Genomic DNA, 27,598 nt, shown 5'->3' on the forward strand with positions numbered 1-27,598 from the left:
GCCGCCCCGCTTCTCTCCCCCTCCGGAGACAGGATCGGGCCCTCGGGGAGCCTGGTGCGAATCCCACCTCCTCCCCTCCCCCCGCTTCTTCCGCTTCCCCTGCAGGGAGAGGGCGGCAGGGGAACATGGGGACCGGGAAGGCCCCCCCTCACCTGGTACACGTCTGGATGTTTTCCCGCCGGGCTCTCAGTCTCATGCGGCACCAGGGTTGAAGGAGAGCGAGTGGGGAATCCTAGAGCGGCAAGGCTCAGTGATGTCACTTCCTTCTCAGCCTCCTCTGCAAAAACCCCCTTGACCTTCGCCCTCCGGTGGGCCAATGGGGAGTTTCTTTCCCTTGGCAGACATCGCCCCCTGGTGGATTTGGGGCAAAGTGCCAGGATGGGAGGAATGGCGGGAAAGAGACGCGCCTGACAATTCAATCTCAGCTCTGTTTCTTTTGAAGACTTTCAATGTGAAGAGAGTGAATTTAATGGCTGGATAAGGAAAGTGCACAAAGGTCCCAAACACCCTGTTGTGGCTGAGGGAGGGCGGGCTCCTGCCTGAGAGGATCTGCACTCTGATTGGTTGCTGAGGGTGGGAAGGGGGCGTGTCCCGTTTCCCCGCCTTTTCCCTCTGGGCGCTGTTTGAGATTTACCTCAGGAGGCTCCCGACTGTCTTCTCTGGTGCGAACGTTCATTTCTCTTGATAGAAAAGGGCAGATTTTTCTCAGTGTCTCCCTCTTCCTTTGGACAGCAGCCGCGTGTTTCCTCCACGTGGACCTTATTTCCTTCTTTCCTACGGGGAGGGAGGATAAACTCCCTGGAATCGAGGCCCAGAGACTGGGAGCAGGAGGGCCCAGTGGGAGCCCCAGAGATGGGGGCACAGGTGGGTTTCTCTCCCGCTCTGCCCACAAAGGGAACCATCCAAGGAGGGAAGGCAGCACCCTGGAAGTCCAGCCTGGCTTAGGGGACGGGTCTCTCCAGAGAGGAATTGGGATCCTTGGACCATGGTCCACAACACCCACGTGGGGGCTTCTGGCAGGGGATGAGCTGCCCCTGACAAGGACCCAGAAGGTCAGCTGTGAGAACCGACCACCTCTCCTCATCTGAAGGGCTTGAGAGTGAAGCCGAAGTGAGAGGGAGACGAAGGTTTAGAAACTGATTCCCAACTCAAATCTCAGGGGAATCAACCACATTGGAAGAAAAAAGGGCACCAAACAGCAGATGTAGAGACCAAATATGGGGTCAGTCAAAGGGGTCTCTGATGCACCAATACAAGGAATAAACGGGGTGAATCCCAGAGAAAATCTGTGGAGGGAGCTGCAGGTTCGAGGTGTCAAAGGTCAGCCGAGAAACCTTCATGACTTCCAGAGGACTCATCATTTCTTCCTCAGGGGGTAAAATACTCTCCCCCTCCCCCACTGTATTTAAAGAGGTTACAATAAATGGACAACATGCTGATGTGAACAAATATACAGTACTTCTAATGTTTCTGCTTACATTCAAAATATGAAGGCTAGGGTCTGTCTGTCTGTCTCTCCGTCCGTCCACTCACCCACCCACCCATCCATCCATCCATCCATCCATCCATCTATCTATGTATCTATCTATCCTCTCTGTCTCTCCCTCCTAATCTCTCTCAAATGTGCATAGTCCCCCAACTGACAACAAGTGACTCTGGGTCGCAATCAGCAAAGCTAAAAATGGGTATTTACATGAAAGTATTAGGAAAACAATCTAAACTTTTAAAAGAAGGAATATTAGGCAAAGAGTCACTTTTTTCAGTGCCATTGAAACTTCAAGCAGTCGCTTCAGGAATGGTTATAAGTCATGGACTCCTTCCAATGGGTCACAGGACAAAGGGACTGCCCCACCTGGAGACTCAGCCATGGGGTGGAGGAGGGGAGTCCCTGAGCTGCCCTGATGAAGAATCCAGGCTTGTTGCCTGCTGGATCATGGCCAGTTCCTCAGTTCCGCTTCGGAGGAGCCCAACGCTTCAGGCTGGGGAAGCGAAGCCCAAGGGCCTCTTCAGCTGTTGGGGCTTGAAGAAAGAAGAGCTGCTCTCTGTGTGTGTGTGAGTGTTAGTGGGTGTGTGTAGTGTGGGTATCAGGAAGAACTGAGAGAAAATCAAAATCTCGCAGGGGAAAAGCCACGAGATCCCTCCGGAGATTCCTCCCTGAAGAGGGGGAGGGCCTGGGGAGAGGATCCGGCTGGGTGAGGAGGGATCCCGGCAGATCCTCTCTGCCTCCTCCTGACCGAACTACCAGCGGAGGGTTTTATTATTGATTGATTGATTGATTGATTGATTGATCGATTTATACATTTGTCCAATACACAAATACATAGGAAGAAAAATAGACATGTAGTAATATATATAAAGGTAAAGTGAACTTAGAGGAGAGGATATATGAAAGGAAGAGAATATATATGATAAGTGAGAGAAAGGAAAGACAATTGGACAAGGGACGAAAGGCACACCAGTGCACTTATGTCCGCCGGTTTTCCTGGCTTCCCTTCGGGATGGGGGGAGGGGGTGACGCCCAAGTCCTGTCAGGCTGTGGGGCGGCGCCTCCCCCCTTGTCACCCGGGGCAGCTGCTGGGGGCTCCCTCCTTCCAGGCTGAGTGGGTGGGGGGGAGCCCAGAAGGATCCTTCCAGCTCTGGATCCATTCGGCCCTTCGAGAGTCTCCGCAGCTCCAGCGTGGGCGCCCTCTGAGACACTGGTGGAACCCAACTGCCCCTCCAGGCGCGCAGAGAAAGGGAAAGTGGGGGAGGATTATGGAGCCGGCATGAAGGAGCCCCCTAGAATGCAGCCCCCCAAGACTGAGAACCTCCCCCCTCCCCCCTCCCCCTCTTTCCCTCCGCTCCTCCCTCGGTTTCGGACTATCTCCTCTATCGGGCCAAGTCAAGTGAGACTCTACCCGGAGACTGATGACGCTAAAGAAGGGAGATTCCTCATTGGACCTCCTGCTCCTCCTGGACACGCCCAATGCCGAAGTCGGAGGAAAACTCCTCCCCCCTCAATCCAGACCCACCGATTCCGCCTGTGGGGCTGGGAGCCTCCGGGTCTCTCGCCTCTCTCGGAGGGGGCAGCCTCCATGGCTTTGGTGGGGGTCGCCCTGGTGCTGCTGGTGGGGGCGCTGGCCCGGATCCCCGGAAGCAGAGGGGGGAAGGAGAGCCCCGGTAAGGAGGGGGTGGAGGAGTTGGGGGGAGGGCGAGGTTGGGAAGGACCCCAGCAGTGGGGGGGGGGGGAGAGAAAGCTTAGGGGTCTCCAGAGCCTCCAGCAGCCTCGATCTCCGCGTGGTCTCCTCCCCCTTCCTCCCCAACTGAGGCATTTTGGCTTTTTTCAAATCTTCCGTTTTTCTCCTGAATCTCAAAATTGAGGCTTTGGGGGTCAGGCAAGAGGGGAGCTTCGGCCCCTTCTGGGGGAGACCCTGAATTTGGAGAGGAGGCCAAGAACCACCACCACCCATAACGCCCCCCACTTGGGGAGGTGGAAGGGAGGGAGGAGGATCTGGGGGGCTCTGAACTGCTCCTCCCAAACTGAACCCCCTTTGTGAGGGGGACTGGAGACCCTCCCTTTGACAGGCTGGGGGGGCTGCAGGTGGTCTTTGGGGGGAGGGGGGAAACGGGTGGGTTCCCTAGAATCCTCCAAAGGCTGGAAGTTGGGCTGAAGTTGGGTGATCCAGGGAAGTTGGGAGTTGAAGGGCTGGGAGACTCCAGGAGGGTGAGTCTAGATGTCCTCCTTGTTCCTCCGCCCCCCCATGGAAGAGTGAGAGAGGGAGGTGTGTTTTCCCAGCCCCTCCCTCATCCTTCAGGCCGCTTTCGATCCAGCTTCCCCCGCAGAGAGTCGATCTCCTGGACCCGTTGGGCTTCTGCCTGACTTTTCCCCCACGTTCATCCCCTCCCCTTCTTCCTCCCCTCCCCTCTGCAGACCCCCCCCATAAAAGTCTCCCTCCCTCTCTAGGGCTGAGAGGGTTCCCTTTCCCTCCTCCAGGGGGCGTCCCCCACCAGTCTCTCCTCCCCTCCCCTCCTTCCGTGGGACCCTCCTCCTCCACCACCAGCGCCTGGGAACGATGGGCCCTGGGGTCCCTCCTGACGGCCTCCCTCCTCCTCCTCCTCCCCCTTCGCAGCCCATTTCTTGGCCCAGGACAAGGACGAGTGCCGCTTCCTCAACGGGACGCAGCGGGTGAGATACCTGTACAGATACTTCTACGACCGGCAGGAGATTGTCCGCTTCGACAGCGACCGCGGGGAGTTCGAGGCCGTCACGGAGTTGGGGAAGGTGACTGCGGACGCATGGAACAGAGACAAGCAGTACCTGCAATACAAGAAGGCCGCTGTGGATCGCTTCTGCCGCTACAGCTACGAGGCTCTCCAGAGGGGCCCTGTGGTTGGCCGGAGAGGTGAGTCGGGGGGGGGGCAGAGAGATTTTGGGTGAAGGGATCCCGCCCCCCTTCCCTTTCCTTTCCAAGGGGGGTTCAGGCCTCTGAGAGGAATCTTCCAAGAGAATCCACGGAAGCCACTTGTGGTCTCCTTTCTCTGCCTTTTTCTTCTTCATTCCGAGTCATTTCCACTCCAACATCTTTTAAATCAATAAATAAGCAACCAAGTGAAATAAATAAATGTATAAAATTAAATAAGCAAATTAAACCTATAAATAAATAAATAAAAACTGATTAAATGGAAACTGAAACAAAAAATAATAAAATAACTTAAATTAATTTACTTTAAAATTATAAATGAAATAAAAAATAATAAAATAAAGTAAAATAAGTAATAAAATAGTAATCTAAATAAAGAATAGAATAAATAATAAACTAAATAATTACAATAAATAAAGTATAAACAAGTCTGCAGAGAGGGTGGCATACAAATCTAAGAAATAAATAAACAAATAATATAATACAATATAATAAATAATTGATAAATAAAAAATAAATAAAAAACAATAAATAAAAATATGATACTTTGGACTCCTGCTGTTTTAAATTGAGAGATCTCTTATTTGTCTATTAAATTGAATTCCTGGAGGGGCGGAGGGAGAAAGTAGGTATTTAAAAAGAAAGAAAATATATTTTCCCCATCCAATTAAAATCTCCAGCAACTCCCATCTGACCAAATTGAAACCTCAAAATCTTCACACCGTAGTCTTGAAAATAAGGAGGTTTGTGGAATAGGCTATAAAAACAAAAATGTAAAAATGCCAAATTTCAGCTTTTGAATTTCCACTGATTTAAAATCTGATCCTTCCGTTTTCTTGTTCAAAGTCATTTTTTTCTCACCCAAAATTTGCATTTCTCGTTGTTTAAAGAAAGGCCCTGCCACTGCCTTCTTTTTTTAGCAATTCCACAAAGGCCTTTAAGGTCCCCGGATACACATAGGATCATCCTGGAAAACACAACAATCCACACCTGAAATGTTGTTATTTGTCTGCAACCCGACCAGATCCCAGGTTGGAACGATGGGATCGTTTACAAAACAAATGAGCAAATGTTGGGGTAATACACCAAAATTAAAAGTGTGGTTTCATTTTCAACCAGATCCCAGGAATCCACAGACTTGTGCTGCGTCTGTCCTTTCCGTCTTCTGCGTTCTTTCTTTCCACGTCCACCACATCTGGCAGAAGATCCCTTCCACCTCTGGGCATTTCCAGCATTTCTCCCTGTCAGACTTGCCTCTTTCGGGAATTCTTTTATGGAGACTGCAACTCATCCCAGTCACAAAAAAATTTAAACTTTTATTTATTTATTTATTTTAATTAGATTTGTATGCCCTCTTTCAGGATCCCTTTTGTTTTCTTGCTGCAATCTACTTTGGAAGATGACTCAAAACACAGAATACTTTTTTCAGGCGTGAAAAGGGATCTTGGCCTGAACTAACCAACTGGGTCTTCTGTTCTGGGCCCTCCTGTGTCTCTCATGTGCCTCCTTCTCCTCCCTCCCTCCAGCCAAGCCCACCGTCACCATCTCCCCCACCAAGATGGACCTGACTTCCCCCAACACCATCCTCCTCTGCACAATGACGGGCTTTTACCCCGTGGAGATCGAGGTCCAGTGGCTGAAGAACGGCCAGCCGGAGAAGGAGGGCGTGGCCTTTGGGGAGGAGCTCCAGAATGGAGACTGGACCTACCAGCTCCAGGTGATGCTGGAGACCAAGCCCCAGCGGGGGGACGTCTACACTTGCAAGGTGGAGCACGCCAGCCTGGAGGCCCCCATCACCGTCCAGTGGAGTAAGTCCCTCCGCTCCCACCCCTCCTGGAACCTGTCCTGCCCTGGCAAAGGGGAGAGACCCTCTCTGTGGTGGTGTTAGCCAGAATGGACCCTCCTGGGGGAAGGTGGGCCTGATCCTCCTGCTCAGGTGAGGCTCCTTCTCCTTCCCCAGAGCCCCGTTCCTCCCGCTCTGCCAGGGCCAAAATCTGGACGGGGATTATGGGGGCTGTGATAGGAGTGGCCTTCCTGGCTGTGGGGCTCTTCTCCTACCTAAAGGCCAAGAAAGGTGAGTCTGTGGGGCTGGAGGAAAGGTTGTGGGGAGAGGTTGTGGGGAAAAGTATTTTGGGGAACTTCTGTTCTTGGAGGGTTTATTAAGGGAAGATATTGCAAGTTATTATAGGCTATTGATGGGGAGGGGGTCCCTCTGAGTCTTCCAGCCCTTTAAGGTTCCTGATTGGCTCTTTTTCTCCTTCCAGCAATTCCCATCCAACCACCTGCAGGTGAGTTTCTCTTCTTCCTCCCTCATTTCAGCCCCTCCTATAAATTTTCAATATTTTTGTTTAATTTCTCAATTGTTCCTTTCTGTAAAGAAAACCTGCCTGAACAATATCTCTTTGATGTGGATACAGCAAAATCTTTCGAGTTTATGCAGCTTTTCCTTACAGAGACCTTAAAAAGTATTGCAATCAAAAACAAAAACACAGACACATGATTAAAATCTTACCCATAATTTTTCCATGTTTTGGGAAAATGCAAAAGGGAAGGGAAGGAGGGGGGGGGGCATTCCTTCCCTTTCCTCCCTCAGGGAAGAAGCACCCCAGCATTTTGGAAGCGAGCCACCCCTTCTGTTAAGCTCACTGTGGGTGGGTGGACTTTCCTCGGGGTGTTCAGGCATGGAGACAAATCCCCCCCCCCGTGGCTGTTTTAAAAGGGGCGAGTCCCACACTACTACGCACTGTGGGATTGGAGGCCATTTCAGCCAATGGCAGGAGATCTGCCCAGCTGAACTGCTGATAATTAACAGCATCTTCTCAGGTATTGTTCTATCATTGAGTTTGCTCGTTCTACAGCTCCATCCGTCCTCAGATGGAAGGTGGAGCTAAGCCCTTGAGATGCCCCTTCTTAACTGAATGGACCCCCTCCAAAACTTTGCCATGAACTGCACCCCCCGGTTCCCCAGTCCCAGATGATCCTTCTTGGCACCCCATGGAGACCCTTCACAGGCTGTTCCTCCTGACCCTCCCCCCTTCTCCTTGTGACAGTTCACACCATTTCTGGCCATGTGACCCCAGGCTCCCCCCTTTGCTGCCACCCCCCCCATCTTAGCCCCATCTTCCTTGTTCACATGAAGAATCGCAGCCTTTTGCTCCCTGGAATGGGCGGATTCTCTCTCTGTCTTTCTCTGCCTGTGGGGGCTGAAAGGGAAGAAAAATATGTTATTTGCAGTAAAAGTTTCTCTTTATATTCTGATTTTCTTCCCCTTCTCTTTTTCTGCAGCACTCGTGAATTAATCCTGCTGTCAACCTTCGCTATAATTCTGCATCATTTCTACGCTTGGTTGCCAATAGTTACGGGGAGGGGTCTTGGGTAATGGGGGGGGAGGATGCAGGAGGCCCTGTGAAGTGGAATAAGTTGCATCTTCCTTGAAACCAGGTGACCTGAAGGAGACCGTTAGAAGTTACATTCCATAAATGTGAGGTGGGTGGAAGATGCCTCCACCTGATGGTCATGGACACTAGGGATTGGCCAATTTCCAGAGGGGCCCAACGCTTCAGGCTGGGGAAGCGAAGCCCAAGCGCCTCTTCAGCTGTTGGGGCTTGCAGAAAGAAGAGCTGTTCTCTCTCTCTCTCTCTCTCTCTGTGTGTGTGTAGTGGGGGTGTCAGGGAGAACTCAGAGAAAATCAAAAGTCTTCCAGGGGGAAACATGGAAAGGGCCTAGAAGTTCTGCTTTGATCAGGAGAGCGATGGGTGTCCCACCAGAGTCTCTCTGGATCTGGGGCCCATTTTGTGTGACTGTGTGTGTGCAAACACACAATTGTGGGGCAGGTTCGGACTCTGCCTCCTCCTTCAGCTGCAGGTGGAGAACCAGTTCTGTCCTGCTGAGGCCAGTGCTGCGCCAGGGGGGAGTTTGACCCCTCGAGCCCCCTCCCCCATCCCAGGAAAGGACTGAGGCCATCTCAGGACACAGACCCTGTGGGATGTCTGCCTGCTGCAGCCGGGAGAGATTTGGGGCTCTGATACCTGCCTGATCTGGCGTTTCATCCTCAGCCCTCAACATCTGGCAGCTGCCCAGCCTCCCCTGCCCTCACCTGGCTGAGAGAGATCGGCCTGGCCAGCCTGAGGATGGGAGACCACCAGGAGGCATCTGGGCTACTGCATAGGCTGAAACTCCTCCAAGACAAGGAGGGGGAAGCTTCAGGCCCTCCTCTAACTCGCCTCCCTCAAAAGATCCACTTCCCATTCCTCTTTTAGCCTTGTCTGATCTCCCTGGACTCTCCCCCCTCCCCCCTTGCTCAGTTCCTGCTGTTTGGAAGACCTCGTGGGACCCCAATTCTCCTTGTCTAGAAAGAGAAGGTTAAGAGTGGTGTGGAAACCGTAGAGGGGCCCACTAGGGCAGTGGTTCTCAACCTGTGGGTCGGGACCCCTTTGGGGGGGGTCAAATGACCGTTCCGCAGGGATCGCCTAAGACCATGAGAAAAGACAAAGTTCCCCTGGTGTTATCAGCTACAGCTTCCATTCAGGCGCTTTGGAGCATATTTTTACAATCCGACCAATCAGGCGTTTGCAGTGGGGGTGTCCCTCTGCCCTTCCTGCACCAGCACATCAGTTCCACTGCTTCGTTGACTGGATATGGGGTGGAGATGTATAACTGGGTATCATCTGTGAGCAATGACTCCCTGTCCAAGTAGGGCCACAATTGGTGCATCAGGCGAACCTGGGCATACGCCCTCCTCGCCACAGCCGAAAGATGATGTTCTAATGTTAGCTGTGGATCGAGGAGGATGCCCAAATTGCAGACCCTCTCCGAGGGGGTCAATAGTTCCCCCCCCCCAGGGTAATGGATGGACAGATGGGATTGTCCTTGGGAGGCAAGATCCACAACCACTCTGTCTTGTCAGGTTTGAGTTTGAGCTTGTTGACACCCATCCAGAACCCAACAGCCTCCAGGCACCAGCACATCACTTCCACTGCTTTGCTGACTGGATATGGGGTGGAGATGTATAACTGGGTATCATCTGCATATTGATACCTCACCCCATGCCCTTGGATGACCTCAACCAGCGGTTTCATGTAGATTTTAAATAGCACGGGGGAGAGGACCAACCCGAGGCACCCCACAAGGGAGAGACTTAGAGGTCGACCTCTGACCCCCCACTAACACCGACTGCGACCAACCGGAGAGGTAGGAGGAGAACCACTGAAGAACAGGGCCTCACACTCCCAAGCCAGTGTTGGGGCATTCACAACTTCTGGGGACAAGCTGTTCCACTAATTAACTCTTCTGACTGTCAAGAAATTTCTCCTTAGTTCTATCTTGCTTCTCTCCTTGCTTAGTTTCCACCCATTGCTTCTTATTCTACCCTCAGGTGCTTTGCAGAATAGGTGGACTCCTTCTCTGTGGCAACCTCTCAGATATTGGAACACTGCTATCATGTCTCCCCTGGTCCTCCCCAGTACGTTTACAAAATGAAAATCGTGACTGACTGTTTGAGCAAGAAATGCAAATTCTGGAAGGGAAATCATATTTGAGCAAAAAAATGGATGGAGCATTTTTAAATAACTGAAAATTGAAAACTTTCAATTCGACATTTTATTGAAAACATCTTCAACTGCTATAGATTGCTTTTAATAGTTGATTCAGCCTTTCATATGCTGACTTTGTAAACTGCTCAGATATAAGTGGTAAAGCACTGTGGAGCAGTATATAAATGTAAGTAAAATTCCTATAGCTATGTAGTTTCTCCTGAGCATGGATCCTTTTATGAGAACATAGCTGAGCATTCTGAGCAAAGATCTTTCCACACTCCATGGATTTATACGGGTTGTCCTACGTGTGGATCATCCTAGGGAAAGTAAGAGGGTCTTTTCATACTCCATGAATTAATACGGCTATTCTCTTGTGGATCTTTTCATGGGAAGTAAGATTACTACTTTGAGCAAAGGTCTTTCCACACTCCATGCATTTATACGGCTTCTCCCCTGTGTGGATCCTTTTATGGGAATTAAGATTATCACTTTGAGCAAAGGCCTTTCCACACTCCATGCATTTATACGGCTTCTCCCCTGTGTGGATCATCTTGTGGGAAGTAAGATGACTTCTTTTAGCAAAAGTCTTTCCACACTCCCTGCATTTATATGGCTTCGCCCTTGTGTGGATCCTTTTATGGGAAATAAGAGCACTTCTCTGAGCAAAGGTCTTTCCACACTCTATGCATTTATACGGCTTCTCCCCTGTGTGGATCATCTTGTGGGAAGTAAGATGACTTCTTTTAGCAAAGGCCTTTCCACACTCCATGCATTTATACGGCTTCTCCCCTGTGTGGATCCTTTTATGGGAATTAAGATTACCACTTTGAGCAAAGGCCTTTCCACACTCCATGCATTTATACGGCTTCTCCCCTGTGTGGATCATCTTGTGGGAAGTAAGATGACTTCTTTTAGCAAAAGTCTTTCCACACTCCCTGCATTTATACGGCTTCTCCCTTGTTTGGATCCTTTTATGGGAAATAAGATCACTTCTCTGAGCAAAGGTCTTTCCACACTCTATGCATTTATACGGCTTCTCCCCTGTGTGGATCATCTTGTGGGAAATAAGATGACTTCTTTTAGCAAAGGCCTTTCCACACTCCATGCATTTATACGGCTTCTCCCCTGTGTGGATCTTTTCATGGGAAATAAGAGGACTTCTTTGAGCAAAGGTCTTTCCACACTCCATGCATTTATACGGCCTCTCCCCTGTGTGGATCCTTTTATGGGAAATAAGATCACTTCTTTGACCAAAAGTCTTTCCACACTCCATGCATTTATACGGCTTCTCCCCTCTGTGGATCCTTTTATGGGAAATAAGATTAGCACTTTGAGCAAACGCCTTTCCACACTCCATGCATTTATACGGCTTCTCCCCTGTATGGATCACCTTGTGGGTAGTAAGATGACTTCTTCGAGTAAAGGTCTTTCCACACTCCATGCATTTATATGGCTTCTCCCCTGTATGGATCATTTTATGGGAAATAAGATGACTTCTTCGAGCAAAGGTTTTTCCACATTCTATGCATTTATACGGCTTCTCTTTTGTGTCTATCTCTTTTTCAGATGTAAGATAGTTATTTCCCTGAAAATCAATGGATGTCCCATTGTAATTTTGTCTGTTTTTTCTTGTTATACCATCTTCTCCTTTGTTTTGGGTTAAAGAGTATTCATTTATTTGTACTTTAGCTTTGGTTAGCTTCACACTTTCCCCAATATATTTATTCCTTATTTCCTCTTGTTGGGCAAGAGAATCTTGAATCAGAGCATCAGTGGAAGATGAGCTTTCCTGATTCCAGCTCTTTGACTGATTTCTCTCACGGCTTTCTAATTCCATTCGAATTCCAAACTTCTCATGTCCATCGTCAGCATTGATCAGTTGGAACAGTTCACAGGAATCTTGATCTTTACCTTCAAAACAAAAGGGAAATGAAAATGATAATAAGGTTAGAGAAAAGGGCTAGAAAGTCAAGTGAAATTCCTTCAGAATTTCTCCAAAATGTCACTAGGTTGTATGTTCGCATGCTTGCACTGGTGTGACATAAACATGATGATTTCTATATTCGTGAGTCATGAGAGTGTACAAAGCTTCCATTCTCCTAATGCTCTTCTGGAACCAGACAATGGTGGGAGGGGTGGGGGAATATGGAGGTCAAATGTTGCAGTCCCTCTGCTGTCATTCCTAAGTATGCACTATTGCCATGGTGCTGCAACACTCATAATTTCGGGACTGGATCCCACGTACTTCAGGGAGGGCTGCTCATAACCTGGAATGGTCACTAAGTGAACTGTCGTAACTCAAGGATGACCTGTACCCTAGGATGCTCTCAGGGACACTGCAGGAGGCTTTTGTTCTTGAATTGGATTGGGAGAATGCTCTTCCATGGGCTGACGGTGAAAGTTCTGTTACCACACAATTTTGGAGGTTTCATAGGACAAATGACAATACACTCCTCTCACATGACCTCCCTAGGATACATAAAGGCCCACTTTGTTCTTTTCGGCCTCTACAAATACGTTCAAATAGAAATGGAAACTACAGAGAAGAAATGCACAGAAAACATCTAAGCAAAGAGACATTGACTCTTTCCTTCCTTGGAGCACCAGAAGGCCACATCCTTTCCTTCTCCCTCCCTGGAGACGATGTCTCATAATAGTGGTTTTTTTAAATCTCTTGAACTCTGATTGGCAATTAGAAAACTCTTACCTAGAGAGACCACATTCCTATAGTTTTCCAGCATGACTTCCAAATGCAGCTCTTTCTGGTCAGGATCCAGCTGAGACCATTCTTCCTCAGAGAAAGACACAGCCACCTCCTCGAAGGACACCAGACTCTCCTGAACACAGAAAAAAGAACAGAACAGGAAAATTTGCAAGATCTTTTCATGGTCATCAATGATTTAGACAAGAGGATAAAAGGGGAACTGGTCAAATTTGCAGACAAGACCAAATTGTCAGGAATAACGAAACTCCAGAATATTAACTTGAGATATAGAAGGATCGACAGATTGGGTCCCATCTAACAAAATGAAATCAACATTTCAATATTTAATTTGTCGATGTCTCTAAATGTGCAATAGGGTCGATATTCCTGGAGGCGTCTGTAATATGGTAAATGATTTAGCTTTACTAGATAAATGGTCAATGCAATGGAAACTGCAGTTTAATGTTTCCAAATGCAAAATAATACACTTGGGGGAAAAGGAATCCTCAATCTGAGTATTGTACTAGAAGTTCTGTATTAGCAAAAACTTCAGAACAGAAGGATTTAGGGGTAGTGATTTCTGACAGTCTCAAAATGGGTGAGCAGTGTGGTCAGGTGGTAGGAAAAGCAAGTAGGATGCTTGGCTGCATAGCTAGAGGTATAACAAGCAGGAAGAGGGAGATTATGATCCCGCTATATAGAGCGCTGGTGAGACCACATTTGGAATCCTGTGTTCAGTTCTAGAAAAAGATATTGACAAAATTGAACGGGTCCAAAGACGGGCTACAAGAATGGTAGAAGGTCTTAAGCATAAAACGTATCAGGAAAGACTTCATGAACTCCATCTGTATAGTCTGGAGGACAGAAGGAAAAGGGGGGACATGATCGAAACATTTAAATATGTCAAAGGGTTAAATAAGGTCCAGGAGGGAAGTATTTTTAATAGGAAAGTGAACACAAGAACAAGGGGACACAATCTGAAGTTAGTTGGGGGAAAGATCAAAAGCAACATGAGAAAATATTATTTTACTGAAAGAGTAGTAGATCTTTGGAACAAACGTCCAGCAGACGTGGTTGGTAAATCCACAGTACCTGAATTTAAACATAAATCCATCTTAAGATAAAATACAAAAAATAGTATACAGCCAAAAGATAACACAAATAGAGATAGAATTCTTGCAGGAATTATTCTTATTGGGAATATTTAAAAGGAAATATACTAAAGCAAAAAAAAAAATACTTAATATTACATATCACGACTGCAGCCAGAATTACTTTCGCCCAATATTGGGAAAATACAGAACCACACACACACACACCCCGAAAAAGTAGTAATGAACAAAATATATAATTGTTCCAAAATGGACAAACAGATGATGGAATTAAGGGGCCAAAAAGTTTCTGAGTACAGTACTACGAAATATGGGCACAATGGCACAGGTGGATTGAGTGAAGAAAAGGAAATAAAAAGATCACAAAAGATACATAAAAGCTAGTAAAACTTGAACCTGCTATTTTGCTCTCCATGTTGTGGAAGGACACAAAAATAGTCATGGCCAAACCGGGGGGGGGGGGGGGGGATAGAAGGAGATAGAGCGCTCTTCAAATTTGCTTCACTTCCTTAAGGGAGAAAACAAATCTAAGATCTTTTCTCTTTCTTACTTGAGTTGGAAGTTCCACCGCTGTTTGACCTCCTTCATAAAAACCAGAGAGCTTCATTCTTTGTTTCTCTGTAAGGAATAATTTCAAAATACATCATGAACAAAATAGGAGGAGGTCTTCTATAGAAGAGGAGAGAGCAGAGGTAAGACAGATGGGTCATCGGATCATCTCCCATTACCTTCCGAGGTCTCCTGGTTTGGATCTTCCCAAGGGATCCTGCAGAAAAATGGCTCATGAGCGGGATCTGATGGATTCTTCTTTCCCTCCATATCATTGGTTTCCTTCTGCTCCTCCGCCTGGCTCAGGAGGAGGCCTTCCGCCAGGGCCACCGCCTGGGAGCTGGTCTCTGCTCCACACTCCCGCATCCAGCCTTCCATCTCTGGGGGCAGAAGGGACAGGAGATGCTCCAGAACCACCAGGTCCAGCATCTGGGCTTTGGTGTGCTTCTCTGGCCTCAGCAATCGCCTGTAAAAGTCGTGGAGTCGGCTGCAAAGTCCTCGGAGACCCTCAGCCTCCCGGTATTGGATGGAGTTCCAGGGCTCAACTTCTGAAGGGAGGATGGGTTCTTCCTCCAGGAACTTCTGCCCAGATCTTCCCCCCCTTCCCAGGCTGAGCGGCTGCAGGGCCTTTTCCGCTTCCTTCCTTTGCAACAGGTGGGGTCTCCATCCTTTCTCTGTCCTGCAGAGCAACTCCAAAGGGGGCCAGGGACTCTTGTGGGTCTCCAGACGCCTTTTCCTTCACGGGACCATTTCTGGAACACAGGACGGATCCGTCCAGGTGATTCCGCTCTTTTCTTCTTCCCCCAGGAGAAAATGGGGCCTTGCAAAGACCACAAATGGCTTCCGGTTTCTGTCTCTGAGGTGGAAGGAAAAACAAAGGCCCAGAATGAGAAGGTGGAATTCAGCCCCTGAGTGACCTTCACCCAACCTGCCCGGAGCCCCAAGAGGCTCATCCCAGCGCATGGCCCAGGTCCCCCGAGCAGGGCCGGGACCATATGATTTCTTATGTTTGTATGTATGTTTGGTTTTACAAATAAGGGTTTTTTAGCTGTTTTAGTCTTGGATTTACATGCTGTTTTGTATCACTGTTGTGAACTGCCCCGAGTCTACCGAGAGGGGCGGCATACAAATCCAATCAATCAAACAATCAATCAATAAAAAAATAAAATAAATAAATAAATAAATAAGGAGGCAGCTGCAGAACCCGCCCCCTTCTCTCCCCCTCAGGGAGCCTGGTGCGAATCCCGCCTCCTCCTCCAAGGCCCCCCTTCCTTCCCCCACTTGGGCCCTTCCCTGAATCTCCTCCCCCTTCCCGTCATTCCCGTTTCTTCCGCTTCCCCCTGCAGGGGGAGGGCCGCTGGGGAGTATGGGCCTTGGGAAGAGCCCCCACTCTCACCTCGGGCGCCTCTGGATATCCTTCCACCACCTCCCGCAGGCTCTCGGCCTCATGTGGAGTCCCACGGGATAAGGAGAGCGAGTGTGGCTTCCTAGACTGGCAAGGGACAGTGATGTCACTTCCTTGGCAGTCTCCTCAGAAAAGCCCCTTGTGACGTTGTCCCTCCAGTGGGTCCAATCCTGCTGTATTCCCTTCCCTTGGCAGAGGGCGCCCCCTGGCGGATTGGGGGTGAAATACCTGGGTGTCAGAAAGGGCGGGAAAGAGCTGGCGGGAGGGGGAAGGGAGAGGGTGGGGATGATGGGCTTGGGAGTAGGAGGAGAAAGGCTTCGGAATCTCTATTGACCCAAAGGCAGTGGTGGAGGTTTTGGTCTTTCTTCTGTGGCGTTTCTAGAGCGGTTTCATTCTTTCTTCCATCTCCTGCCCCACCGTCTCTTTTCTTCAGCCTCTTCTTTGTCTAGAGGAGAGAATGGGATGGAGGGAAAAAGGGCAGAAGAGGAGAGGAATCTTGGTGGTGGCCCCAGAGATATGAGGTTTGGAAGGGGATTTCAATGGGTGTCTATGGTTTTATTTGTGTAGTCCACCCAGAGCCCCTCAGGAGTTGGGGGGCCTATACAGGCAATAAAATGAATTAAAATAAATAAATAATTTTAGCCTCCACCTTTGTTGCTCTTCTCTGCCTTCTTTGTAGTCTCGAGAGCTTATTCATTTATTTAGTGGACAAAACAGAAGGAAAAATAGAAGCCAGACATTGAGGGCAGGAGAAAGGGAGGGAGAAGGAGGCCTGAGAGGGACAAGGGGAAAAAGAAGAAAAGGACGTTGACTTCTTTTTAGCACAGTGCAAGATAAATGTTACAAACCATCCCAGCCGGACAATTCAATCTAATGGACAAAAGCAAAGTCATCTTAGCTCTGTTTCTTTTGGATACTTCAAATGTGAAGATACTGAATTTAATGGCTGGAGAAGGAAACTCCCCATTGTGAGGGAGTGAGGGCTCCTGCCTGAGGGGATCTGTGCTCTAATTGGTTGCTGAGGGTGGAAAGAAGGCCTTTTTCCCTTTCTCCTTTTTTTTCTGGAGGCTGTTTGAGATTTACCTCAGGATGTTCCTGACTCTCTTCTCTGCTGCGAATGTTCAATACATTTACAGTATGTTGATATAAAACTACAAGTTTGTGGCAGTGTCTCCCTCTTCCTTTGGACAGCAGCTGCCTATTTCCTCCACATTGACCTCTTCAGTTGCATCTTCCAGTCGTGGGTTTCCATTGTCTCCTGATAGTGTTGGAAGCAAAATCAGGTCCACTTCCAAGAAGGGAATAAAATGGAGGCTGCTGAAGAACAGCTGGAAGGGAACTTGGGTCAGGGCAGCACTTGAGGAAGCTCACCCAACCCAGCCAGCCAGTCACAGACCAATAGATAAGAAGCTGAAGTCTTCGAATGAACACATTGCAGCAGGAGTTCTTAAGAAAACATATTTACTTCTTCTTAGCAAAAATGACTTCTCTATTTACAATATTACTTATACTGTCTTACTGTAAATAAGCCACACTACAACTTGTTATTGATAATATAACTTTACTTGCATTTTATTATGAATAATTTTATTTTTCATTTATTATTTTGTGTATGTACCAAAAAATTAAAAATAAATAAATATATTTTGATTGTTATTAAAATACATCCATTTTTTTTGACTTGGGGTACTAAGCATTGTGAAAATTATAGAAGGGGTACACATATGTCAAAAGTTTTGGAAACACTGATTTAGGGTATAAATAAAGTACCGTATGTCCATCACCATCTATATCCGTGATATCACAGGTGGCACATGAAGCCATATTAGTGAGGACGCAAACTCAGGTGAGCGCCAGCCAGCTCATTTACGGGCCTTCTGAGCTCACTGGGAGTGGGGAAACCGCCTGTTTTCAGCTTCTGGATGGGGTGGGGGAGGCTCTTCCCAAGCTCCAGAGCTTTTCTAGGAGCCTGGGGAGGGCAAAACATGGGCAGGCCATTATGTTCTGGGAGTGGGGTAAGGGGTTATTGCACATAGTTTAGACTTTAATATTAGATTTGCTATTGTATATTGTTTTATCACTGCTGTAAGCTGCCCCAAGTCTGCGGAGAGGGGCGGCATACAAATATAATAACAATAATAATTATAATTATAATAATAATAATAATAATAATAACTAGTCAAGCACTACTACCACAGCAACCACACCTATGCAAATGTGTCATACATTTTTATATATTTACCAGCCAATCAGGTTGCAGCATATTGATTCAGCATTCTCTATGCATAATAGCCATTACAATGACTACAGTCCTTCCTCCTGCATTGGGATATTATATCAAGTTATGCCTAATCCTGACACCTTTGAGGTCTTCTAGTCCAGGCAGGAGAAACTCTATCATCTCTAACAATTTGCTGTCCAGTCTCTTAAAACCCTCCAGTGATGAAGCACCCAACCTCTTAGATTGTGCCCCCTTGTTCTTGGGTTCACTTTCCTGTTAAAACACTTCTCTCCTGAACCTTATTTAACCCTTTAGCATATTTAAATGTTTTGATCATGTCCCCCCCTTTCCCTTCTGTCCTCCAGACTATACAGATTGAATTCATTAAGTTTTTCCTGATCAGTTTAAGACCTTCCACCATTCTTGTAGCCTGTCAGTGACCGGTCACGGTTACAGCGGCGCTGATGAAAAGTGACTTACGATGGTTTTTCACAGTTACAACCTTTCTTTGGCATCACAATGATCGTGAAATCAAATACAGTGTTCCCTCAATTTTCGCAGGGGATGCGTTCCGAGACCGCCCGCGAAAGTCGAATTTCCGCGAAGTAGAGATGCGGAAGGAAATCCACTATTTTTTGCTATGAACAGTATCACAAGCCTTCCCTTAACACTTTAAACCCCTAAATTGCAATTTCCCATTCCCTTAGCAACCATTTAGATTATTACTCACTGTTTATTTATTAAAGTTTATTAAAAAAATATTTATTAAAGGCGGACAAAAGTTTGGCGATGACATTTGACATCATCGGGCAAGGAAAAACGTGATATAGGGTAAAAAACCACAAAGTATTTTTTAATTAATATTTTTGAAAAATCGTGGTATAGACTTTTCGCAAAATTCGAACCCGCGAAAATCGAGGGAACACTGTACTTCCAGAAATGCACCATACATAGCCACTTTCCCATCTGGTCTTGTAGTCATTGCAGTGGAAATAGCCATATTTCTATTCTAAGGACTGCAACGGAAAGTTGTTAATGAACAGTAAGTAATTTGCTTTAGAAGGTTATTCTTAAATTATAAGCATTTACTTTACTTCCTCAACTAAAATAACCTCATCATCATACAGTTGGAAGGGACCTTGGAGGTCTTCTAGTCCAACCCCCTGCTTAGGCAGGAAACCCTACACTACTTCAGACTAATGGTTATATAACATCATCTTTAAAACTTCCAGTATTGGAGCATTCACAACTTTCTACATGGGGCTACCTTTGAAAAGTGTTCGGAAACTTCAGATCGTACAGAATGCGGCTGCGAGAGCTATCGTGGGGCTTCCTAGATTCGCCCACATTCTACAACACTCCGTGGCCTGCACTGGCTGCCGATCGGTTTCCGGTCACAATTCAAAGTGTTGGTAATGACCTTTAAAGCCCTTCGTGGCATTGGACCAGAATACCTCCGGAACCGCCTTCTACCGCATAAATCTCAGCGGCTGATAAGGTCCCACAGAGTTGGCCTTCTCCGGGTCCCGTCGACCAAACAATGTCATTTGGCGGGCCCCAGGGTAAGAGCCTTCTCTGTGGCGGCCCCAGCCCTCTGGAATCAACTCCCCCTGGAGATTAGAACGGCACCCACCCTCCTTGTCTTTCGCAAGTTACTCAAGACCCACCTATATCGCCAGGCATGGGGGAATTAAGACATCTCCCCCAGGCTTTCTTATATTTTATGTTTGGTATGTATGTGTTGTATGGTTTTTAAATTGTTGGGGTTTTTTAATGTAATTTTATTATTAGATTTGTTCCATTGTTATACTGTTTTTATTGTTGTTGTGAGCTGCCCCGAGTCTTCGGAGAGGGGCAGCATACAAATCTAATAAATTGAATTGCATTGAATTCTGGAGGCAAACTGTTAATTGTTCTGTCAGGAAATTTTTCTTTAGTTCTAAGTTACTTCTCTCTTTATTTCGTTTCCACCCATTTCTTCTTGTTCTACCTTCAGGTGCTTTGGAGAATAGGTTGACTCTTCTTTGTGGCGACCCTTGAGATACTGGAACTTAAAGCACACATTTTAAAGGAGGAAATTTGAGATAAAATAATCCCATTCACTATATATTACCTTGTTCTGCAAGTATGGGAAAAAACATCCTCCAAATATTAAATTAGAATTATTTCTGGCCAAATACAGATTTGTTCTACCCCCACAACCAAATATATCCATTCCATTTTGACACCCTCAAGAACTTTATATTCATTTCTCAATTCAGAGGTGAAGTTACCCTACCCAACAATTACAGTAGTACTCCAGAGATAAAAGCTACTTACTAACAGAAGGCCAAGTACCGAACTCAAAAAAATGTAGCCAAAAGCACAGGAGTATTAAAAAATGGTCTGTATTTAACCAAGAGGGTTGATATTCCTGGAGGGGTCTGTAATATGGTAAATGATTTAGCTTTACTACCGTGTTTCCCCGAAAGTAAGACAGTGTCTTACTTTCTTTTTATCCCCAAAAGCCCCACTATGTCTTACTTTCGGGGTATGTCTTATATTGGAAAAAAAATTGTCAAATTTTTTGTTTTAACCATAAAATTAACTTTTATTAACAACCTGAACAGTATTGTATTCACCACAAAACAGCAGATGATACCCCAGTATGCCAGTGTGTATGTTTTACTGATGTATGATTAATACTGTGTGCATTACTGTATTTTAAGCAGGAGGCAGCAGTGACAAGTGCAGGGGACGGCGCAGTGACGTATGGAGAGGGGGATGGCGCGGTGACGTATGGAGAGGGGGGCGGCGCGGAAGTGGGCAGGAGGCGGCGCTCATTAAGATCAGAGGGAGGTGGCAGACGCGGCGACGTATGGAGAGGGGGACGGTGCAGACGTGGGCAGGAGGCGGCGCACAGCTAGATGAGAGGGAGGCGGCAATATGTCTTACTTTCGGGGTACGGCTTATATTAGCCGACCCCCCTGAAACCCCCGATATGTCTTACAATCGGGGGTGTCTTACTATCGGGGAAACAGGGTAGATAAATGGTCAAAGCAATGGAAACTGCAGTTTAATGTTTCCAAATGTAAAATAATGCACTTGGGGAAAAGGAATCCTCAATCTGAGTATTGCATTGGCAGTTCTATGTTAGCAAAAACTTCAGAAGAGAAGGATTTAGGGGTAGTGATTTCTGACAGTCTCAAAATGGGTGAACAGTGTGGTCGAGCAGTAGGAAAAGTAAGTAGGATGCTTGGCTGCATAGCTAGAGGTATAACAAGCAGGAAGAGGGAGATTGTGATCCCATTATATAGAGCGCTGGTGAGACCACATTTGGAATACTGTGTTCAGTTCTGGAGACCTCACCTACAAAAAGATATTGACAAAATTGAATGGGTCCAAAGACGGGCTGCAAGAATGGTGGAAGGTCTTAAGCATAAAACATATCAGGAAAGACTTCATGAACTCAATCTGTATAGTCTGGAGCAGTGTTTCCCAACCTTTTTTGAGCCGCGGCACATTATTCATATTTTCAAAATCCTGGGGAACATTGAACGAAGGGGGCGGGGGGGGGCTAAAGAAAAGTTTGGACAAAAAAAATCTCTCTTCCTCCCTTTTGCTCTATTTCTCCCTCTTTCTCTCTCTTCCTTCCTTCCCTTCTTTCTCTCTCTCCATCCCTCTTTCTTTCTTTCTTCCTCTTTTTTGCTCTCTTTCTCTCTCTCTCTTGCTATCTCTTTCTTGCTTTTTTCTCTCTTTCTTGCTCTCTCTCGCTTTCACTGTCCCTTGCTATATGTCTCTTTCTTTCTCTCTCTCTGCCTCTCTTGCTATCTCTCTTTCTCTCTCTCTTTCTCCGTCTCTTTCTTTCTCTCTCTTTCTGCCTCTTGCTATGTCTCTTTCTCTCTCTCTTTCTCTGTCTCTCTCTCTGTGTCTCTTTCTCTCTCTCTCTTGCTGTCTTTCTTTCTCTCTCTCTCTGCCTCTCTTGCTATATCTCTCTTTCTCTCTCTCTCTTTCTCTGCCTCTTGCTATGTCTCTCTCTCTCTTTCTCTCTCTCTCTTTCTCTCTTGCTATGTCTTTCTTTCTCTCTCTGCCTCTCTTGCTATATCTCTCTTTCTGTCTCTCTTTCTCTCTCTGCCTCTCTTGCTATGTCTCTCTTTCTTTCTTTCTCTCTCTCTCGGCTGACTGCGAGCGGGAGCCCTGCCGGCGGCAGCTGGACGCCGTATATGCCAGCCCCGCAGCGCCAGCATGTACGGCATTCAGCAGCACGTCCAACCGCCACCATCGGTGCCTCCACCCTGGAGCTCCCTCTCGCTGCCACCATCTCCCCGCGACTGCCTGGGGCCGCTGTAGCCGGCACCCTCCTGCTCCCACCGCCAGTGCCCTCCCGCTGGGCCCCAAAGGACACTTGCCGCCGATGCCAGGCACGAAGAATGAAGCTCTCCTTTTTCCCGCCTTCCTTCTTTGGGGCCCAGCAGGAGAGCGCCGGAAATCGCGGCATCGGGCAGGAGCCGGGGGACAACTGCGAGTGGGAGCTCCATATCGGAGGCACCGGCACCGGCAGCGCCCAGCTGGAACTTCGCGGCACACCTGACCGTGTCTCGCGGCACACTAGTGTGCCGCGGCACACCGGTTGGGAAACACTGGTCTGGAGGACAGAAGGAAAAGGGGGGACATGATCGAAACATTTAAATATGTTAAAGGGTTAAATAAGGTCCAGGAGGGAAGTGTTTTTACTAGGAAAGTGAACACAAGAACAAGGGGACACAATCTGAAGTTAGTTGGGGGAAAGATCAAAAGCAACGTGAGAAAATATTATTTCACTGAGAGTAGTAGATCCTTGGAACAAACTTCCAGCAGACATGGTTGGTAAATCCACAGTAACTGAATTGAAACATGCCTGGGATAAACATAGATCCACCCTAAGATAAAACACAGGAAATAGTATAAGGGCAGACTAGATGGACCATGAGGTCTTTTTCTGCCGTCAGTCTTCTATGTTTCTATTCTATACAATTCCTAATCCCAATTTATTTTGCGAATATACTGTTAAACTCCACTTGGGGGAGGGAGGGGTGCTAAGGGAGGTAGAAACGTGACACACAAACATTACATCCTGGCTTGTATTGCCCATACACGTTGACTGGTTTGTTTAAAAGTCAGGCCTTGCGGGCTAGTGCAGCGTTTCTCCACCTCAGTTGTACCTTTAACTCACAGAATTCAATTCCCAACTGGCTGGGGAATTCTGTTTGTTGAAGTAAAGCCCCTGAAGCTGCGCTAAGCCAGGCCAAGGGTAGGCAACGTTGGCTCTTCTAGGACTTGTGGACTTCAACTCCCAGAATTCTTCAGCCAATCATGCTAGCTCAGGAATTCTGGGAGTTGAAGTTCATGTGTCAGGGTTAGCCAAGTTTGCCTACCCCTGAGCTAGGCAATCCTAAAGCCCAGCTAACAACCAATTTCTTCCAAGCCGCTGAAGGAGGCCGGAAGGTGATTTCCAACCAGGCGCAACGTCTGAGGAGGCCGCTAGCGCCTCCCTCAGCCTCGCCTCCTTTTCTGACCTGCTGCTGGGCTGAGTATCCGACGGCGGGCCCTGGCAGCCCGCCTTCAGCTCCCGCCTTTTCTTCGCCACCGCCGTCCCCTTTCTTAGCGGACGTCCCCTTTTCCTCACACTCCTGCTCCGGCTGGATGGCCTGGAGTGGCCGGGATCCGAGCGAGCATTGCACCGCGGCGTCCGTCTGCGGGTTCACCTGGACGCCCGCTTCTTTGGTGTTGGCTTTGCGGTGCAGCGCCTTCAGCTGCGCTCGCTTGTAGGTGTCCAAGTAATCCGGCGAAGACACCGAAGGGGTTACGGGAGGGGCCGAGAACGCCCCTCGGTAGAGATTGGAGATGGCTCCGCACCTGATCTGCTTCCAGCTCAGCAGCTTCTGCTTGGACGGCAGCGTCGAGGCCCCGTCGTGGCTCGGGGTGAAGCTGCTTCCATAACTGTGGTAGACGCCGTAAAGTGGATAAACGAAGCCCTGCATGCTGGCACCAGGGAGGCTGGTTTGAGGGGAGACTTGCTGCCTCCCTCGCCTGGAATGGCGGTGGCAATTAGCGCTCGTTAACTAGTGCAACAAACCCTCTTTCTTAATTGAGGAATGGTTTGCATTGACTACATCCGTCTTAAAGTAACGTTGGGAATTTGAGCAGCGTGGGGGAGTTTTAACAGGTTTGGGCTCACTAGCAACAATGTCTTTCGCTTTATAAAGCGCTTCCATTAAATGTTTGCAACCAAGAATCATTCATGATGGATTGTTGGATATTATTTTTCTGTCTGCCTGTCTGTCTAGTCTGTCTGTCTGTCTATCTATCTATCTATCTATCTAGTCTGTTTGTCTCTCTCTTATCTATCATCTATTTGTCTATCATCTCTCTCTCTCTCATCTATCCATCCATCCGTCGATCTTATCTATCTATCCATCTATCTATCTATCCATCTATCATCTATCTAGTCTTGTCTGTCTGTCTGTCTCTATCTATCTATCTCATCTATCTCTCTATCTCTCTATCTCTCTCTCTATCTCTCTCTCTATCTATCTATCTATCTATCTATCTATCTATCTATCTATCTATCTATCTAGTCTGGTCTGTCTGTCTGTATCTACCTACCTACCTACCTACCTATCTAGTCTGGTCTGTCTGAACATAACTGAGGAATTTTGGCAATTAAAGTCCGCCCGTCTTAAAGTTGCCAACGTTGAGCAAAGTGACGATACATTGCATAATTCGACCCAAATTAATTAGCGCAGGTTTCCTCCCCTGCCCCGCAATACAAACATGTAGTGTTGTACAATTTTGGCTTGCATTCCAGTTACACATGGCCTGGGGATCGTAAGAGTTGTACTAAATCCCACCCGGAGGGGCCCGATCGGGGGAAGGCAAGTTTAAGGCTACAAAACGTAACCTTGCAACAAGCAAATGCCCACGTGCTCAAGGCTCCTCCTCCTCCTCCTCTTCCCTTGCAGGGCAATTCGCGCGCGCATGCTCAGTGAGTCATTGAGCCGCGTCGGCCGCGGGAGAATTTGAATCTGGCCGCGGAAGCGCCACATGGAAGAGACGATTGCAAATACCGGAGAGGCGGAAAAGTGAGCTCCGTGGAAGATATCGTGTCGTTTGAACGGACCGCCGGAGTTGGCTGCGGGAGGGAGCGTCTCCACGTCGCGGGGAGCCTGTATTCGAGAGCCTGGTAAATAAAAGGCGTTCAAGTTTCTAGGCTGCAACAAGGTGTATCTGGAAAGCGGGTGAGTGGCCTTACTTACTCCGGCATTTTTGATGGTCTCGGATTATAGGTATTGACATAATCTATGAGGAGAGGGGGGGGCAGAAGAGTTTCATAATCGCTGGGCAATAAATAATAATAATAATAATAACAACAACAATAGCAATAAGTTTTGTATTATAAACCACTGAGATTATTATTATTATTATTATTATTATTATTATTATTATTATTATTATTATTATTATTATTATTGTGGGACTCAGGGTGGCTTACAACAATATGAAACACAATATAATACAATAATAGAAGAAGTCAATATTCATTGTTGTGAGCCGCCCCGAGTCTTCGGAGAGGGGCGGCATACAAATCTAATAAATCATTATTATTATTATTAATATTAAAACTAAACATTAAAATAATAAAGCAATAACATTATGTTACTGTTGAGCTCTCTTGATTCCTAAGAGGTCAGTAGGGGACATGCATAAATGCACCAGCTTGCCTACCGACCCTGTCCTAACAACAACAGAGTTGGAAGGGACCCTGCCTGGAGGTCTTCTAGTCCAACCCTCTGCTTAGGCAGGAAACCTTATACTACTTCAGACAAATGATTATCCAACATCTTAAAAGCTTCTAAGGTTGATGTTTTCTCCTATGAGTACCAATCTTATGTAAACAATGTTATATCTATGTAGAAACATACAAGACTGACGGCAGAAAAAGACCTCATGGTCCATCTAGTCTGCCCTTATACTATTTTCTGTATTATATCTTAGGATGGATCTATGTTTATCCCAGGCATGTTTAAATTCAGTTACTGTGGATTTATCTACCACGCCTGCTGGAAGTTTGTTCCAAGGATCTACTACACTTTCAGTAAAATAATATTTTCTCATGTTGCTTTTGATCTTACCCCAACTAACTTCAGGTTGTGTCCCCTTGTTCTTGGGTTCACTTTTCTATTAAAAACACTTCCCTCCTGAATCTTATTTAACCCTTTGACATATTTAAACATTTCGATCATGTCCCCCCTTTTCCTTCTGTCCTCCAGACTATACAGATTGAGTTCATGAAGTCTTTCCTGATACGTTTTATGCTTAAGACCTTCCACCATTCTTGTAGCCCGCCTTTGGACCTGTTCAAGTTTGTCAATATCTTTTTGTAGGTGAGGTCTCCAGAACTGAACACAGTATTATTCCAAATGTGGTCTCACCAGCGCTCTATATAGCAGGATCACAATCTCCCTCTTCCTGCTTGTTATACCTCTAGCTATGCTAGAGGTATAATACATAATGTACTGTATATTACCAATATGTACTTGACATAATAAATAAATGCATAAAAAATAGATACAAATTTAATGTAAACCGCTCCATACTCGACTGCAGAAAATACGACTTTAACAGAGTGATCAGTGCTTGGAACACACTATCGGACTCCATAGTTTCTTCCTCAAACCCCCCAAACTTTACCCTTAGACCAGTGATGGCGAACCTATTGAGCCATATGTGCTGGCACACAAGTCTTTGTCCTAGCGCAGCTCCAACGTGCATGTGTGTGCCAGTCAGCTCCTTTTGGGCTGGCACAGAGGCTCTGGGAGGGCATTTTTGGCTTCCAGAGGGCCTCGGGGGGGGATGGGGGAGGGCGTTTTTACCCGCCCCTGGCTCCAGGGAAGCCTTTGGAGCAGACCTGGGCCCGCTCGCTGTCTGTGACCGGCCTGCCCGCACACACACCCCCGCAGGGTCTTTTTGCCCGCTTGTCTGCCCTTGGGCTCCGCAGGCAGCACCTTCCCAGCGCAGCCCCCGCGCTGGTTTCCTGTTGAAGAGCGGCTCTTCAACGAGGCTCAGCTCGCTGCTGCTCAGCCCGCTCATTCACATACACACACTCTTGGGCGCAGGGACAGCATCGGCCCCTGTGGGGGAAAAGTGGCGGTCAGCCCTCCCCAGTGCCTGGCCCCGCGTCGCCTCCACCTCCCGGTAACGCGCCCGACCTCTATCTGCAGGAATGGGGGGGGAGCGCTGCGAAGGGCCGCGCTTGAAGGCCGCCACAGCATTGTTGTTTTGTTGCAGTGCAAAGCCACGCAGTCCCAGATTGCTCGCTTCTCCGGCCAGCAAACCTGGCTGCCCAGGAAAGCAACGCGTTTTTTAAACGCGCTGTTTTCCTGCGCCGGCCGGCTTTGCTGGTTGGAGAAGTGAGCAATCCGGGACTGCCTGGCTTTGCGCCACTTCAAAAGTTTCTGTGCGGGGGGGTCTTAATGGCTGCGTGCACGTGCAGGGGGAACATTGGCGGGGATTGCGCCCGGAGGAGGCAGTGAGTCTTTGCCCGCTCACTGAGGCACCTCCGAGGGTGAGGTAACAGAAGGCCTATCAAAGTTGAGCCAGGCACAACGTACACACACACACACACACACACACACGCCTCCTCCTCTTTGAGTTG

At 47.5% G+C, this 27,598-nt stretch overlaps 1 protein-coding gene and 2 pseudogenes across 1 annotated transcript; 1 reads left to right on the top strand and 2 right to left on the bottom strand.

The window, feature by feature from the left end:
• LOC139163000 (zinc finger protein 721-like) overlaps positions 1 to 15,770 on the bottom strand; it is a 50,138-nt pseudogene extending 34,368 nt beyond the window's left edge.
• LOC139162937 (H-2 class II histocompatibility antigen, E-S beta chain-like) overlaps positions 2,908 to 27,598 on the top strand; it is a 644,095-nt pseudogene continuing 619,404 nt past the window's right edge.
• Positions 15,615 to 23,924, bottom strand: LOC139163174 (protein ZAR1-like). Its single transcript, XM_070744137.1, has 2 exons — positions 23,319 to 23,924; positions 15,615 to 15,791 (listed from the first exon to the last, which is right to left on the bottom strand). The coding sequence occupies exons 1-2, from the start codon at positions 23,922 to 23,924 to the stop codon at positions 15,615 to 15,617; spliced, it is 783 nt and encodes a 260-aa protein (XP_070600238.1).

Source organism: Erythrolamprus reginae, chromosome 2 (genome assembly GCF_031021105.1).
Source record: "Erythrolamprus reginae isolate rEryReg1 chromosome 2, rEryReg1.hap1, whole genome shotgun sequence".
Taxonomy (NCBI): domain Eukaryota; kingdom Metazoa; phylum Chordata; class Lepidosauria; order Squamata; family Dipsadidae; genus Erythrolamprus; species Erythrolamprus reginae.

What these genes read in the sequence shown, in the direction of transcription:
- LOC139163174 (XM_070744137.1), bottom strand. Translation starts at nt 23,924, where the DNA reads ATGCAGGGCTTCGTTTATCCACTTTACGGCGTCTACCACAGTTATGGA. An exon ending in TAGGATTGCCTAGCTCAGGG is followed by an intron (nt 15,792 to 23,318) that starts GTAGGCAAACTT and finishes GTCCCTTGCCAG; the next exon opens with TCTAGGAAGCCACACTCGCT.